Source organism: Hetaerina americana, unplaced genomic scaffold (genome assembly GCF_022747635.1).
Source record: "Hetaerina americana unplaced genomic scaffold, ioHetAmer1.1.p SCAF_9, whole genome shotgun sequence".
Classification (NCBI taxonomy): Eukaryota; Metazoa; Arthropoda; class Insecta; order Odonata; family Calopterygidae; genus Hetaerina; species Hetaerina americana.
The window spans coordinates 24,312,177-24,328,117 of NW_027287538.1; the positions used below are offsets into that span (position 1 = coordinate 24,312,177).

At 31.9% G+C, this 15,941-nt stretch overlaps 1 protein-coding gene across 3 annotated transcripts in view; it reads right to left on the bottom strand.

The window, feature by feature from the left end:
- MTA1-like (metastasis associated 1-like) overlaps window positions 1-15,941 on the bottom strand; it is a 163,464-nt gene that overhangs the window by 12,188 nt on the left and 135,335 nt on the right. The window contains exons 11-19 of one of the 3 annotated variants that reach the window (XM_071598151.1): window positions 15,163-15,266; window positions 13,999-14,115; window positions 13,856-13,906; window positions 13,689-13,753; window positions 12,196-12,421; window positions 11,426-11,638; window positions 7,113-7,232; window positions 6,996-7,013; window positions 6,125-6,406 (exon numbers count right to left, since the gene is read on the bottom strand). In XM_071598151.1, the coding sequence (XP_071454252.1) occupies window positions 6,384-6,406; window positions 6,996-7,013; window positions 7,113-7,232; window positions 11,426-11,638; window positions 12,196-12,421; window positions 13,689-13,753; window positions 13,856-13,906; window positions 13,999-14,115; window positions 15,163-15,266 (937 nt within the window). In that variant the 3' untranslated portion in view covers window positions 6,125-6,383. Of the gene's footprint in view, window positions 1-6,124; window positions 6,407-6,995; window positions 7,014-7,112; window positions 7,233-11,425; window positions 11,639-12,195; window positions 12,422-13,688; window positions 13,754-13,855; window positions 13,907-13,998; window positions 14,116-15,162; window positions 15,267-15,941 lie in introns of those variants that run through there. The other 2 variants (XM_071598152.1, XM_071598153.1) reach the window with 2 other exon arrangements.

The window sequence follows — 15,941 nt, forward strand, 5'->3', positions numbered from 1 at the left end:
CTTCGTAAACATTGTCATAAATAAGGAAGAATACTACCATCTCTATGCTAAAAAATGAAAACTTATGTGCAATTCCAAATCATAAGTGTCAATAATTACAATTCCTAGTTCAAAAAATGAGGTCATTAGTTAAAAGAACTAACATTGCCGTGAAAATATGCCCAACAATTCAAACTTCTACAGTTTCATTTGTATTTTTCAAAACGAAAAACATCATTCCAAGCAATAATTATGGCTCCATTCATCAATATTGGCCGGACATTTTATGAATATTATCTATACCGCATAATATTAATATTAAAGCTGGATGCTGATGTAAACATTTATCATAGTGACCTAATTATTATGAATTTATGAGGTTTTATTTATGTAGCAAGTAGTTACAGCAAAAAATTATGGAGTAGTTAGCAGAGATTATGATTCAAACTAAAAAAGTTTTTCCTCACAAATACTCTTATCTTTTAAAATAAAAATAGAACCCTATCTTTCTAGTGACCTACTATGAATTAATTCAACACCACTTACTTAAAAACAATTTTTCTGAGGGGTTAAAAGAAAGGCCACATGGCAGTCATAAATGATTTTTTATTTTGTAAGTAATAGCTGTTAGTAACTTATTTTGAAATTAAATTTTAACTCAACATGAAAACCAATTAACAACAAAAAACTTTTAAATCAAGTCTTTAAAGCTTTTAAATGAAGTAATGAACTACAATTGCCATTGAACTTTATGTAATATAATTATTTTTTATATTACATACCATGCACATCTTCAATGCTATTGTTGGCATACTCATAGCACTATAGCAGTAGCACATACTAATACTTTGGTTCATAGCCTGTAAATGTAGAGATTAAATTCAAGAAAAATCATAACTTGTCATCTGAATTCGGATCGAAGAAAAAACTGAGTCTTGATTCTAAATGGAGTATATCTTAACACTTATTGGGGCATTTAAAAACTTTTATTTCATCAGTGGCATTAGCATGGAGGTTACCGAATAGACTTCACATAAATCTAACATTCAAGGGTATTAAACGAATCACTTTTATGGTAAAAATATTAGAGAAATATGAAAAAGTATTTACAGAGTGTAACACTATGGAAGATAACAATGATATTATTACACTTGTTATTTTTTCCTATCTAGGCTTTGTTGGTAATGAAGCTAGGGAGCCAAGCAAAAGTCATTATTCTCAGTTGCTCAATTAATTTTCAATATATTGTATGCATATTACAATAAGCAATTTATGAAATAGACTATAATTTTGCGCATGGACTTATAATTTCATGATAAACCTTGATTAATTTTATATACATTTCAGTTTTCACGAAAAATCCCAAAATTGACAATACATTTATTTCTTCCCCTTATTCCTACAAGAGTACATAGAGTACTTTACATTGCTTTCACAGTTAAAAAAATACCCAAAGCGTTGTCCACAAAGTAGACAGTTTACTATGGCCTGATTCAAATATTTTAAGTAAACCAAAAGACATTAAAATTCAGAAGAAAACAGAGGGTAACTTTGGAGCTTTAACAATCACAACTGAAGTGCACACGAGCACAAGAAATTTACTAGAAGAAAATTCATACTTAAAATGCTTATAGAGTCAACACACAATGACAGTGATTCTGACAATGAACTATAACAGTGGTTGTACTCATATCCATAAACAACAAAATAACATCATTTCTTGATTGTAAATTAAGGTACTAAGGCAAGATCTTGAATTCAAATACAGGCATTTCATGTTTTATTTTAAAGCATTACTAGGAAGCCGTGATTGTTGACCTTTCCATTGAGCAAAATAGTATATATTAGGAATAATAAATAAGATTACTGAAATTTCAATAAATATTTTTGAGGCTTCTAATGCAAGATCAGTTCTTTGATGTTCCTAAGGTGCAATTTTTCATACACATCTGGAAAAAGACAGCACTCTCAATGATGGCCATCCCCTGAATAAATCATTAGAAACAGTTCCAAAAATGATATGATAAGGTTGTGCCCTCAGGACATTTATTTTCTCAACATAAGGCTATAATGGTAAGCACATAATGAAGTTTAACGAGAAATTCTTCCCTTTTCCCACAGCGGAAAGAGCTTCCCTTGTTTTTTTGAATCTGAAGGATCTTGAGACTAGAATACAAACTGTGAAGTCTTTACAATGCCAACAAGTCAACTGAAATATTTCTTAGAATTTCAACTACAATAATATCTAGACATTCGTTGGTTATTCCAAGAGGGGAAGACTTATAATAGGCATTTTAAAATTGATATGTTGCAACTTAAATGAAGTGAAAAATCAGTAAAACAAATTTTAAATTGGCTGGCATTTCTAGTTTAAATCATTTAAGTTCTTTGCTTCATTAGCACGTACAAGGGCAATTACTTTCTCATACAGCAAAAAATAGATAAGCATTAAACCAATTAATTAATTCTCAATATGCTAGCCATGCAAATACAGAAAGCCACTCACACATATTACAACATCAAACCTTACCCCATACCAAACAACTATTATCACTGAAGTATCTCCCGAGTGGTTCAGTGGTTGGCTTTAAGCAAATTTTCTGCATGGCACATGCCAGATTTGATTCATTTTCAGGTGTATTAAAACAAGTTTTAACCATTTTAGACCATGTTTTAAATGAGTCTGTTATATCTTTATACTCTTTTTATATCCAGTGGTATTTAATACTGAAAAAAAAATTCATCATGATAATCTCTATTAATTTCCTCAAAAGTAATGCACTTGAATGCAATAATAAACTGCTATTATTTGTTAACTGCTCCTGTCTAGAATAATAAATCAAAACGACAATGTTTTATATATGTAGATAGTAAATGTGAGATTTGAGAGGATATTGGCATGGAAATATAAAGATTTCAGGACTTAATATACACCCATCCCTCACTGGACGTACTTGATCTATTCCATTAAAGCATTACTCTTATGCACATATTAAGTAATTCATATGACTTGGCTCTCACTATTACTTCTTTCATGGATGTGAAAAAAGCTCATCATTGAAATACAAGGAAGAAAATGAATACATAAGCTGGTAAAAGTTTGCTAAGTGATCATACATCATATTGCCAGGGATGAGTGCATCAAGTTTTGGAATGACAACAAATGATGAGCGGGGAAAAATTATCCATTTCATCAGAGTTTGTTTTACAAGTAAAAAAAAAAAAATGAAAAAGACTCAAGCAAATATAACCATCATGCTGAAAAGAAATTCATATTCTTCAAAATATACAACAGTGTACAGTTGAGATTATTGATCAAAAAAACATGTTTTTTGCATGAAAGAAAAATGGACAAGTAAAAAAAATTTACTCATAAAAAATAATTTTGATATTTAGTGAATGCCCATTTACTTGGCAGTTTGCAGGAGTAATTTTCCATCCAGCGATAATTGTGAACATGGAGTATGAATTATCCTAACAAAAAATGATTTTTTAAAATATACTACTTGATACCAAGTAGTTTAATTTGGAGTCTTTATGGAAGAAAATGTGAACAGCTGTTGTCAGAAATACTATCATTAACTCACAAGTCACATTGTGCTGATGCGCTAATGGAAAGTTAAAAATTATGAAAGTTTAATTTGTCAGCCAAAATAAAAAAAACTTTTCCAGTTCAGCTTCATGACCACAGCAGACTTTTCTAGATTTAGGTAATGGTCAGTAATCATGTCCAGTACTTGATAATATCAAACCTTTGTTTATTTCAGACAGTTTTGGAGAATATTTTTAGCTATAGCCAATAGCTCTACATTTAACTAATACAGAATTGAGACAAGTTGATTTTCCTCTAACAGTATAATTAACACTACTGCTTGTCCCATGGGGGCCAAAGAAAGTTAAATCTTTCAGAATATTGCAAATTTCACTCATTACGGTATAAAAACCTAAGCCGACAGAAGACTGGTAGATAAAATACAACAGTCTTTATTTTACATCAATGAAAATTTCTCGACTCTCATTAACAGAAATACAAGAAAAAATTAATTTGTCAAACGAGCCCTTTGTTCAATGATTGGCAAATAAATATCCTAGAGATTTGTTCTCTGGTAGGTTAGGACATCACAACTTACTTCACTATCAATATCCTGTTTATTGGCAGAATAATAGAAGAAACAATTTTTGGTATAAACTTGATATTAATCTGAAAACATGTGCATGCACATGGTGAAGCAAGAGAGTTACAAAATCAATTAATTTTCCTTTAACTGGCTACATGAATAAAAACTGTTATTTTGATATAAAAATATTTCCACAATGAAATGTCAGGAATATGAAGCAGCATAAATAGCATTTATCCTGAATCTAAACAAGAGGATTTGCCAAGGGCTTACATGGATATTACTCTTGACTCCCAAAAGCATTGCTGTGTATGCTTGCATAACAAAGTCATAATACTAGGAAATGTTCAAAAAAACGTGTCATGGTTTGTTTGAATTTACTAGATTTATTGAAAGAGAGAGAGAGAGAATGCATGTGGTGGCAGAACAAAAAAAATCACGGCATACACTGAAAGTTTATACTAATGAAAAATGTAAACTCAAAAACAAGATCCCTGAAACTTAATATCAGGCATGCACTAATGAAGATGGTTGACAGTGAACACCTAAATATACATGAATGGTATTTCATTCAAGCTGATTTTTAGCAAGCAAGGAAACATGACTTTCTCAGTTGAATGTCTCCTTTATTCATTCGAATGGTACATCAGAAGATGAAATGTACTTGTGATTAAACAACCCATTTTGCAAAAAGAAACTTTCAGCAGAGAGGAATGTAAGATGCAATTAAGTTTCCCATTGAAAATGGTACATGGTACTCTTGCATTCCTTTCCCTTTGCTTTACAATCAATCAACTGTACAAACACAAAAGTAATTATTCTTACATTGTGATAACACTTGAACATCATGTTAGTAATACAACTACACTAAAAGAATACCACCCATAAAATTGTCATATTTAAAAATAATCCCTTCTGTACCAAAATCAATGAATTGATGATATAGTGAGTATGCCCATTCACTGGGATGAAAAAAATTCATTTTGTGATTATAATTATTTGATGGTTGAACGATGACCTACAACCATAAAAAAAGTTGAGCATGAAAAATGCACCCTTAGCTCAGTGGAGCAACTTTTCACAATGACAGAAAAAAACCTCATGTAAAATTCTGCTTGAAAATTACAAACTCAATTGATTTAGAAAGAGTATATAAAACAATATCTAGAAAAAGTCTCCTCCAAGTAATGAAAAAAAACATACGCCGGTTAAATCAAGCTCTGAAAGTGCTCTTCCATTCCAATTAAAGGCAAACTAAACTTGGGTTTGTCATCTGCCACATTTTATTCAAAGAGAAGAATAGGAATGTGAAGGCATTGGGAAGGAAAAATATGGTCATTGAGTGACCTAACAGTCTGTAAGAATTAAAATTCTAGAGGGCATTATCCACTGGCAGAAAATAAATCTGATGTTCGAGACAGAAACTTATTATGAAACCTCTGGACAAGAACTCAATTTTAACTTCTACAACACTGTACTTATATTTAAAATGTAAACTAATTATACATATTAAGATGCATGAAAAAATATGAAATATCACAAATATAAAGAGTGAAAAAATAAAAAAAGCAATTCATTTTATTTGATCAGATTAAACCAACACTACACTGATGAACACCTTTTTAGTGATATTATTTCATCTACACATATTCATTGACCAGTAACAACATAGCCTGTAGCATGATATTTTAAAGAGAAATGTTGATGATGAACTATAGTTTCATCATTATACATAGAATATTTTTAGTGAAAAGTGAAAGAAAATATCACAACAACTACTTAGGAAATCCTTACAATGTAGTTCAGATGAAAATCTTTTTAATACAAAATATGAAAATGCTATCATATAACAATGGCATTTCATGAAAATGAGAACATGACATTTCATTATCTATCTTACATTTTTTTTAATTTTCAACTTGCCACTTGATGACATTCAAGTTCAAAATTCATTGAGTCAAGATGATTGAATTTGTACAACCTCTACAAAATTGTTTCAAAACCTTATATTTAATTACTAATTAAATAAGGTTTAAAATATTACACCATGAATTGAAAACTTCCACTTAACACTAAAATCTCACAACGGGCTTGCACATTTACTTGACGAAAATGTTTCACCACAGCAACTTTAGGTAATTTTTCATGAGGCAGAAATATCAGTATAAAAGACATCTAAAAGATGAATATGATGCTGAGGTAGATACATTAATATACATTCAGACCCCATGCGTAATGTCACTGAATCCATGAAGTTTGCAAATGCCTGCAGCTTTTACTTGCCAGTCAACTACGTCTTATTTTTTCACCTGTATTGGAATTTTGTAAGCATTAACATTTTTGCAAGTGGAATACATTTTGTTTTTTAAATGATCGAATTAGTCATTCATAGTCATAATTAAGGGATTTATAAGATTTAAGAGTATAAGATTTCTTCATCAGTTAGTACAGTTTTCCAATATTATTAATATCGCAACTATAAATAATATTTAAATGCTTCCATTACAGTAATTCTTTCTGAGAGATATTACACGTTTATCCGATTCCATAATATTCTAGAAAAAAAAACATAGACAGCCCTAAGACGTGTTCTTGGTCCTATCATCACAGCCAAATTCTACTTTCAATACTTCAGCTTAGTTACTTTTCTAAATAAATTATTTCTACTTCTGATTGAAAGAACTGCCTGAAACATGGCTTATTTAAGTGAAGCACATTTAAGAAACATTTATGAATTGTGAGCTGGTGCTCAACACATGAAAGCATTTCATTGAAAGGCTTGCTCAGTGCAGTAGATCACCTACCAACTGATGCTAAAACCTTTTTGTTAATGTGTTAAACTGGTGATATGTAAAAATAAATACATTCAATAAGAAACATTAAAAACATGTCACGCACCTTCATCCCACTCCATGTCTGATTTGAAGCCAGAAAAAAGGAAAACTCAAGTTAGTTGAATAAACCGATATGTTTGCACAGTAATGAGTAGTTAAAGTATAGAAAATAAATACTTACCATCCATGCCATTAAGATCTTCATAAGCTCGGCGTTTCAGTAAAGAAGGTGAAATGTTGTTTAAGCTTGCCTTCTCAGCCTCAGGTTTGTTTGGTATACGTTCATACAGGATACTACCATCTAAAATCAAAATGATGAGTTCATTAATATCTCTTAAATTGATCACATCCAATCCACATTAAAATTTCTACACAATGCAAATGAAATTACCCACCCTTAGGCTAAGTACTACCGTTAGTGTTAGCACATAATGTCGAGCATGCAGAAGTGTCAATTGATAACAAATTTTTTCAAGAAAATTAATGATACATGCATCTTCGTAGAATTTATAAGTTCAAAAGAAAAAGCAACATGTGATCAAGTTAACTCTAACCATGAGTGATGAAACGCATGCTCTGCAGAGGTATCACTTCATAGGTTACTTCAAAACCAACACACAGTAATAATTTGCAAAAGAAACACTTTGTTTTTCCATATAAAATTTCTAATCACGACCTAGGTTTCGACGCTCAGCGTCATCCTCAGGTGAAATACAGGCCAAAATCTTTCTTTATATACTAGAAGGAATGGGAAGAAAGATTTTGGCCTGTATTTCACCTGAGGATGACGCTGAGAATCGAAACCTAGGTCGTGATTAAAAATTTTATGTAGAAAAACCAAGTGCTTCTTTTGCAAATATGCATCGTTTCCACAAAGTGACGCCTGAAGTTATCTCCTTTAACACAGTAATAATGGTTAGCAGATTAGTTTGGAAAAAAATACTGGCCAATATTTTGAATGTAAAGTCTTCGGCTATATGAAGCTTCCGTGCTAATTAAAGCAATAGCATGACTGTGTAAAATTGAATCATAAATTGAAGAATAGAAAATTTCTGTAAAATCAGATACCTACTCAGTACATGAATGGACAATATGCTTGTTTTATCAAACAAAGCTTAAGTTTTTAAATAGTTCAGTGACTTCTCAATTCATTTTCTATTTACAATTAACATTATTTACAGACAACCTTCTATGAAATCAAAGCCACATGCAATCTCACACTTAAAAAGAAAGAAAAATAGTAGCATTCTTAATGAAAACCTTAAGTTAAATATTGAATACAAGATAAAGTGTTTTAACTCATTCTTGGCATATTATTTATGTGTGATTATAAAAACTTATTTTATTCATGGGAAACCCATGATGAAGTGAAGCTATGTATGTAAACCCTTATAGCAGATTGACATTCGAATCTTTAAATGTTTTCAAAAGGCTCAATGGGAACCATACTTTGGTGGACAAATATAGTACAAAATTTAAACTCATTAAAATATGCTGGATAATTCAATATCTTAAAACCAGTAATTCTTTGTCATTCTTACTGTCAGGTCTCCTCTACCTTTCACTGTACTTCAAAACAAATATAGAATAATAATCATCATTAGTCCTCAAATACTAAACTTGACTGAATGAAACTCTCTATTCTTCCCTATCCCGTACTAATACTCTTATGCTCTGGCCACTCTTCCGTCCTATGCCCCTCCTGATTTGACAGCTTTATTCCTCCCTTGGCCTTCATGTGGTTGTTGCATCCATTTTCCTTTCTATTATCCTTACCAAGTCTGTGTCTTTCAAAGGTGTGACCAATTCACCTGACTCTTTTTCTTAAGGGTGCTCCATATGGCATATTTCTCTTCTATTCTTCTGTATACCTTTTCACTTCTTACTTCATCTGTCCATGAAGTCTTCACCAACACAATTTTCAAAGGCTTCTATTCTCCTTTTGTCTACTTTTCCAATGGTCCATGTCTCAAATCCATACAATGCAACATTCCAAGTGAACGTTTTCACAAACTGCTTTCTTGTTTGTAGTTGCATCTTCTTTGAACACAGGAGTTAACTTTTTATCATAAACACCCCCGTTTAGCTTGAGCTAATCTGCACTGTTGATCTTCTTCCGTTCCATGTTATGATGCTTCCAAGGTAGGCAAGTGCTTCTAATGCTTCTAATTTCTCTCTGGTAAGCACATCTTCCTTAAACCTCTCTCTTCCATGAATAGGGATTTTTTGTTTTCCAATTACTTATTTTCATGTTATAATCATGCAATACTCGCTTCATTATATTCAATAATGCTCGAGGGCTTCTTGATTCTCTGCTATGGCTGTGACGTCATACATGAAATAATGAATATTAATGTCTTCTGTGCTTAACCTAATTCCTTTGATATCAATTGATTGCATTTCAATTATTGATTCTTCTGAGTATATGTTGAATAATGTATGTGAGAGATTGAATCCTCGTCAAATCCCTTCATTTATTTTAGCATCTATTTTTCTTCCAACTTTTATTTGTACTCTGGTGATTTGGTTCTTGTAAAGTTGATAGAATTTGTACTCTGGTGATTTGGTTCTTGTAAAGTTGATAGATTTAGACTTTTGCTTTTGTAATAAAGTCCAAGTTTTTCCATCAGCTTGGGCAACTTTTTCCACTTTTACTTGATGTTATTCGAGGCCTTTTTCCTGTCAACAAATGGTACACACAAAGACTTCTTAAAGTGCATCATTTTCTCAACCAGAATCCTTTGACTAAGAGCAGCCTCCCTCATACAACCGTGTTTTTCCTGAATCCAAATTGGCTTTCTAAAGGTTGTTTTCAATTCTTCGTGCCATCCATTTACTGATTATTCTTATTAATATTTTGGATGAATGTGAAACTAGACTCATGGTTTGATGTTCCCAACATTTATTAATTCTGGTTTAATTGGTGCTAAAAATTTATACTATTTTTTGAAGTGGTCCAGTAGTCCCCCAATTTTGTAGCAGTCTTCAATTACTTGGAACAGGGCATCCTCAGATTTTCCTGCGCGTGTCTTAATGATTTCTCCATTCATTTTGTTGGCTAATGGGGTCTTGTTTTCCTCATATTCTTTTACTGCTCCATTGAACTCACTTCCGAGTATGTCTGGGCTTTCATTATCTTTGGCCACCTCACCCTTATCTATCAATGCACCATTTTTTCGGTCCTTTAAGTCCTTGATATAGTTATTTTATACAATCTTATCTGTTTCCCATGTCTGCACCTTTTCATTAGCATCTCTGATGCTGAATTCTCTGAATGAAATAAACACATGGCTCATATATACTGATTATATACCTTTCTTATTTAATCTTATAAAGGTTTACTAACTGTTACATTAATCATGAGCAATTGTGATATCACCCCTTCTGGAATAATTACCAGATCTTTTTTATTTTTTTATTTATCAATTTTTCTCTTCACATCTTTGGACATATTACTTGGATGTGATGCACAGGAGGAAACCCCAACGACATAGCCGTGCATATGGCCACTAATCCCAAATTTCTTTCAGCCAATCTAAAACATGGGCCTCATTTATCCATTCTTTTCTTGAGCATAAAATATCACACCATACGGTTATTTTCACCTTGGCATCCATTGAAATCTTGATATAATGTAAGCAATCAGTTCTCACCCCTCAGCTGCGACTATGCATTAGAGTGATTCTAATTTTCTCATTTCAAACATCTAATATGACTCTAGCCCTACTGGAATGGTTAAACAAAGGGATACTTTGCGTAACTGACCTTATAAACAATTTAACAAGGGGTAGTGCAAAGATGATATACCATGAACCACTAACGTCATGAAAGTGTTTTATAAGTATAAATGAAAATAAATTCTGACTGATTAATTTAATTACTATTACAAAAAATAATAATTTCTACCTTGAAGGCTAATTGTGTGTAATCAACTTGAAGAGTTTGCCAGTAATTTACCCAACTTATAAGGATACACTTGTGCCATGATGAAAAGCATTGCTTTTTATTACTGAGCATGCAACTGCTTACACTACTTGAACTGATTTGGTATTTATTTTCAATTTTACATCGAATATGTACCAAAAAATGAAGTTAATATTGAACGTACTCGTGGCTTAATGACTTTTTGAAATAAAACAGAGGACTCTTATCCCCACCAATAATTACTGAGTGACACTAAGAAAACAAGACTACACTGAATACAAGAATTTATGTATGAATTTAGGTAATTACCAATAATAATTACTTAAGCCGGAAACTACTCTTTTAACCCTGCACATACTATTTGTTAATTGGCATTAGCCTGCACATGGACTTCGCAGTATTTAAATGCGCTTAACAATGGCTATTTACTACAATTAATTACTTTTCATTAAAAGCTAACATGGTATAAGAATAAACAAACAGGAAAGCAACTGAACCATCTCCTGGCAGTAATTTGGCTAATTGGTAAGTCATCTAATTTAAATAGTGGGGAGGGCTTCTAAAACCCACCTGGGCCTCGAGGAGGGCGGGGAAATGCAACCCGGTCCGACCGTGGAAGGAGATCTCTATTTGTTGGAGCCAGCCAATCAGGTGTTGCAGCTGCCACCTCTCCTAACCTCCCGAGACTAGTTGCAATATTTGTTACACTGCCTCGATCCTTTTTACGATATCGAAGCAACTCCCTCAGCTCAGCGATTGATTTCCCAGCAATGATCTGCTGACCTGAAATTTTAAACAACATTTCAAAACATTTTAAAAATCAACACACAAATTCAAAATTGAGAGAAAATAAAGGAGAAAACTGATATTCGGTAAGAATAATGGCAATAAGATTTCTATTTTTGATAAAAAAAGGGTACAACCATTTTAGGTAGTCTAAATATATTTTAAGTAGATACATTTTTTGATTTCAGTTTCACACTGAAGTAAGTTTTGATTAAGAGCCATAATTTTTAAACATATCCTAGATTAAAATCCGACCAGAATGATTAGAAAAACAGCAAATAATAAATTACATAAACCAATGAAATAACTGTTTAAGTTTAAAACATTGTGAAATTTTTTCCATTTATTATTGTCCCTGATATTTATCTATTTTACTTATCCCTGACATTCTAGTAATTACAATCTGATGCAATAATCTTCCCATACACAATACTTGTTCTCTAATTGCTGGGAAACCATGGAAAACCAATGAAAATTATATGATTATGACCCCATTAACCACAGAAAACCATACAAATGCTTTCACCAAAAGTAAAAACATGCATAAATCTTACATTCTTGCTTGACTGCTGCTATGTTGATTGCCCAGAAAGGTGCTCTTGCAGCATGACGAGGCTGCAACAGATGACGACAAGTTCTTCGTGATATTCTTGTAAGTGGTGTAGAGCACAAATAGAATGCTGTCCTTGTTTTCATAATTGGTCGTGGAGACCCAGATCGAATTGCTAAACCATGAGCGGTGGCATAATGACGTGCTAAGTGAGCCTTTAGTTTGAATTCCTAAAAAGTGATAAAGAGCATAATTTATTAAATATTACCACTGCATATTTATATCATATATTTCTTAAGGTTCAAAGGGTAAAAGTAATTATGAATTCAAGATAGTAAAGACAAAATTCATAAGCCGCCATGGTCAAAATAGTTAGACATGATTTACACATGGCATAATATTTTTGATTATTCTAATAATTACATGATCACAGCATAACTAAAAATAGTCGACTGATTCATATTCTTCCTTGAATTTCCTTGCCTAAGGCCATATTTCTTCATTTACATCCATTGCCAAGCAGGGTAGATTAGCTTAAAGAATATCAGTAGAAAATGCACTTGTAAGGCTTAAGACGTACTTAATGTCCTATTTATGAAATGTTACCCGACAAAAACAATTATTTATGACTGAAGTAAAGTGCCTTTACAACAGTAGTAAATTAACTAATGAGCTTAGTTTCAACTTTATTTAATAAATATTAACAACGTTATAATCAAATTCATGAAAACACAAAACCAAATTATAACAAAGTCAATGGAAAACATCAAAGGATATGTGCCCTTTGGTTACATTCTGATGCATATTAATTAGCTAATGACCACTGCAGGCAAGTGAATGAGAAGAACAGCAGAGGAAGTCACCCATTACATCAAATAAAACAGGTAATGCCAATCCTGACGGTAAAGGAATTTGAACACATAAAGAGCCTATGGAAGAGTTAATTAGACAATTATGTGAAACTAGCCCATGGACTACCATTAAAATGAGTGTGATGAATAATTGAAATCTACAGGTGTATCCTGTAATCCATTCCATTTAGTGCATTTTCAAAATGACTACCGGAATTATAAATAATTCAACAACTTTTTTGTTCCAAAAATAATTCAAATCAAATAATTTTAGAGATTAATTTATGATTTCCAGGTTTGGCATACTCCTGTTTATGCATTCCTTATAGATAGACAAAATAAAAACAAGTGAGAACAAAACTATGGAAAAAAGTTGAAATTAATTTTGGTAATTAGAAATGGATGTATTATTATGCAACCATTATGAACTTGTAAATACTGCACAATTTAACTTTGTGTAAAAGTAAAAATGAAATGTGGCACTGATATCTGGACTTATATTCATTTACATCCATTTATGTATTGTAATAATTTAACTGTTTGTTTCATCATGACACATGTATGCCAATATAACTAGCTAAAAAGCAATAACTAAATCTATGTATACATTAAACTAGAAATAATTGAACTAAGCTAAGTAACTAACCTTCCCACAATTAATAATGCTACAGCGATGTGGTCTATGTGAAGTCAAGTTCCCAGCAACTCGCTCTGTAACATATAAATGAGCAATTAATAAAACAACAAAAAACAACATAATGCAAAACACCATTACTCAGCATACTACTGCCTTGTAAAAAGATTAGTTTTTACCTTCATCCGATACACTACCCGATTTCTTTTTGCTCTCTGTCTCATTTTCTCCTGCAAAGCAAAAAAAATCAATAAGAAAAACCATTTTAAGTAGGCAAGGAGAAAAAATTTAAAACACTTTGAAACTTATATATTCTACTAACCTATCCTAGATGGTATTTTCAGACCACCATATTTCTTCCAATACAGCCAACAATTATGACACAGCTTACACTGCATATGTGATGGACCCCAAGCATACCACTGAGTTGAGACTGTTACTGAGGAAAGAAATAAAATGGGATATAAATGGGGCACTTATATTAAAACACCCATAAAACTAATCCATATAAAAAATAAATGCATATTTGAATTTTACGTAAATTTAGTTTAAAAAATTATGGAAGAGGGAGGGAGCTAACGAAATGGGTTTGCTTTCTCCTTGAAAAAATAACTCTTCTACACAGAATTTGAATGTGTCTTTTCAAGCGATTCGTTCAACTTGGGACAATATCCTCACAGAATTCAATTCCCTGGTGTATTTATTTGGCAAATGTTGGTAGAAAATAAATGAAAATTTACATACTACAAAGTTGACCAAAAACTTACGGAGAAAACAAGGTTAATAGGCATTTTCTGAAGAGTAGCAAAGGATAGTAACAAAAAACTACCATATTTTCCCATCGATAACGTGCACCTTATGTATAACGTGCACCCAGAACTTTGTAGTTCTCATGAATTTGTAAGATACCCCGCGCCCAGGGCTTCATAGTTACCTTGAACATGTTAAGAGGCCACGCATCTGTATATAAATATATATACATGCGCGTACAAATTATACGTAGTGTGTGTAAAAATATGTGTATGTTTCCATTTTTTCAATTTTCATTACATAACGAGCATAGTCTTTTTTTTGATCATCTGAACATTTTTGTTTAGATAACGTGCGTGTTATCGATGGGAAAATACGGTAATAGCCTTAACTTCAGTAACCAATAGCACATGCCATTATAATGCATCAACAATAAAGAAGATGCAGTTTGTGAATTGAACACAGCAAAACCAATGCTCACATTCAGTTCAAAGGAATAAAAAATTGTAAGAAAGTAACTGTATTAATATTGTCCAATTGAGGACTTTGCTGGGGCTTAAAAATCAGACAATAGAATACTCTTAAAAAGGCATAAATCACGGTATTCCAGGTATTATCAGTAAAAACGGTCGAAAACACAATCAATAAAAGTGAGAGAATATTTTCATCATAATCTCATCAAACAATGATTATTACAAGGGTACCAGAAGATTTACTCATTATAAGTCATACTTACTGCTACAAGATTCACAGGCTTTCCCAGGAATTACAGGTTCTCCATTACTATTTCCATTAACTACACCCTTGTTGTTATTTATCACTGCTGGGTTAGGCTTATTACTAAAAAGAAAAAAAATTGGCAACTTTTAGTCAAATAATGCACAAGTGAAAAGAGAAAAGAATGTGATTTATTTAGAACTTTTTCTTTCCATTCATAAGAAATGTTTACGTAGTTAAAACATAGTAAAACCTTACATCAGCAAAAAAGCATAAAATGCATGCTAAAACAAAACCTTAGCTCCAATTGTACTCAGCCATTATCTTTCACTTGAAAACATAAATATTATGAATAGGTATAAGAATCCTGCAAGTTAAATATTTTTAGTTTAACTTGGTTAAAAACTTTAAACATTCTTTTCAAATTTAAAAAAAATATATGGCACTGACTAGGAGCAGAGCTTGGAAATTCTACCAGTGAACTCAAGGGAGACTTAGAAGGAAAATTCACCTTATTAAATTGACTGCAAGTTTAGTAGTGCATAAAATCAGTGTCTATCTAACATATACCAGGATATACGATTCTTAAGTGCATCCACTTGAATTCAATTCAATTGCTCAAAGTTGTAATCCAAATGTTTTGCTGAAAATATTACTTTTTAAATGCATTTACCTTAGAAAATGAATAAATTATGTTTATAGTCACTCCTAGATTCCTACTATATAATATATTCGGATAACTGTTTCAAAATATACCCACTTTTCAAATGTTAATCAAAACAAAAGTTGACTTTTTTC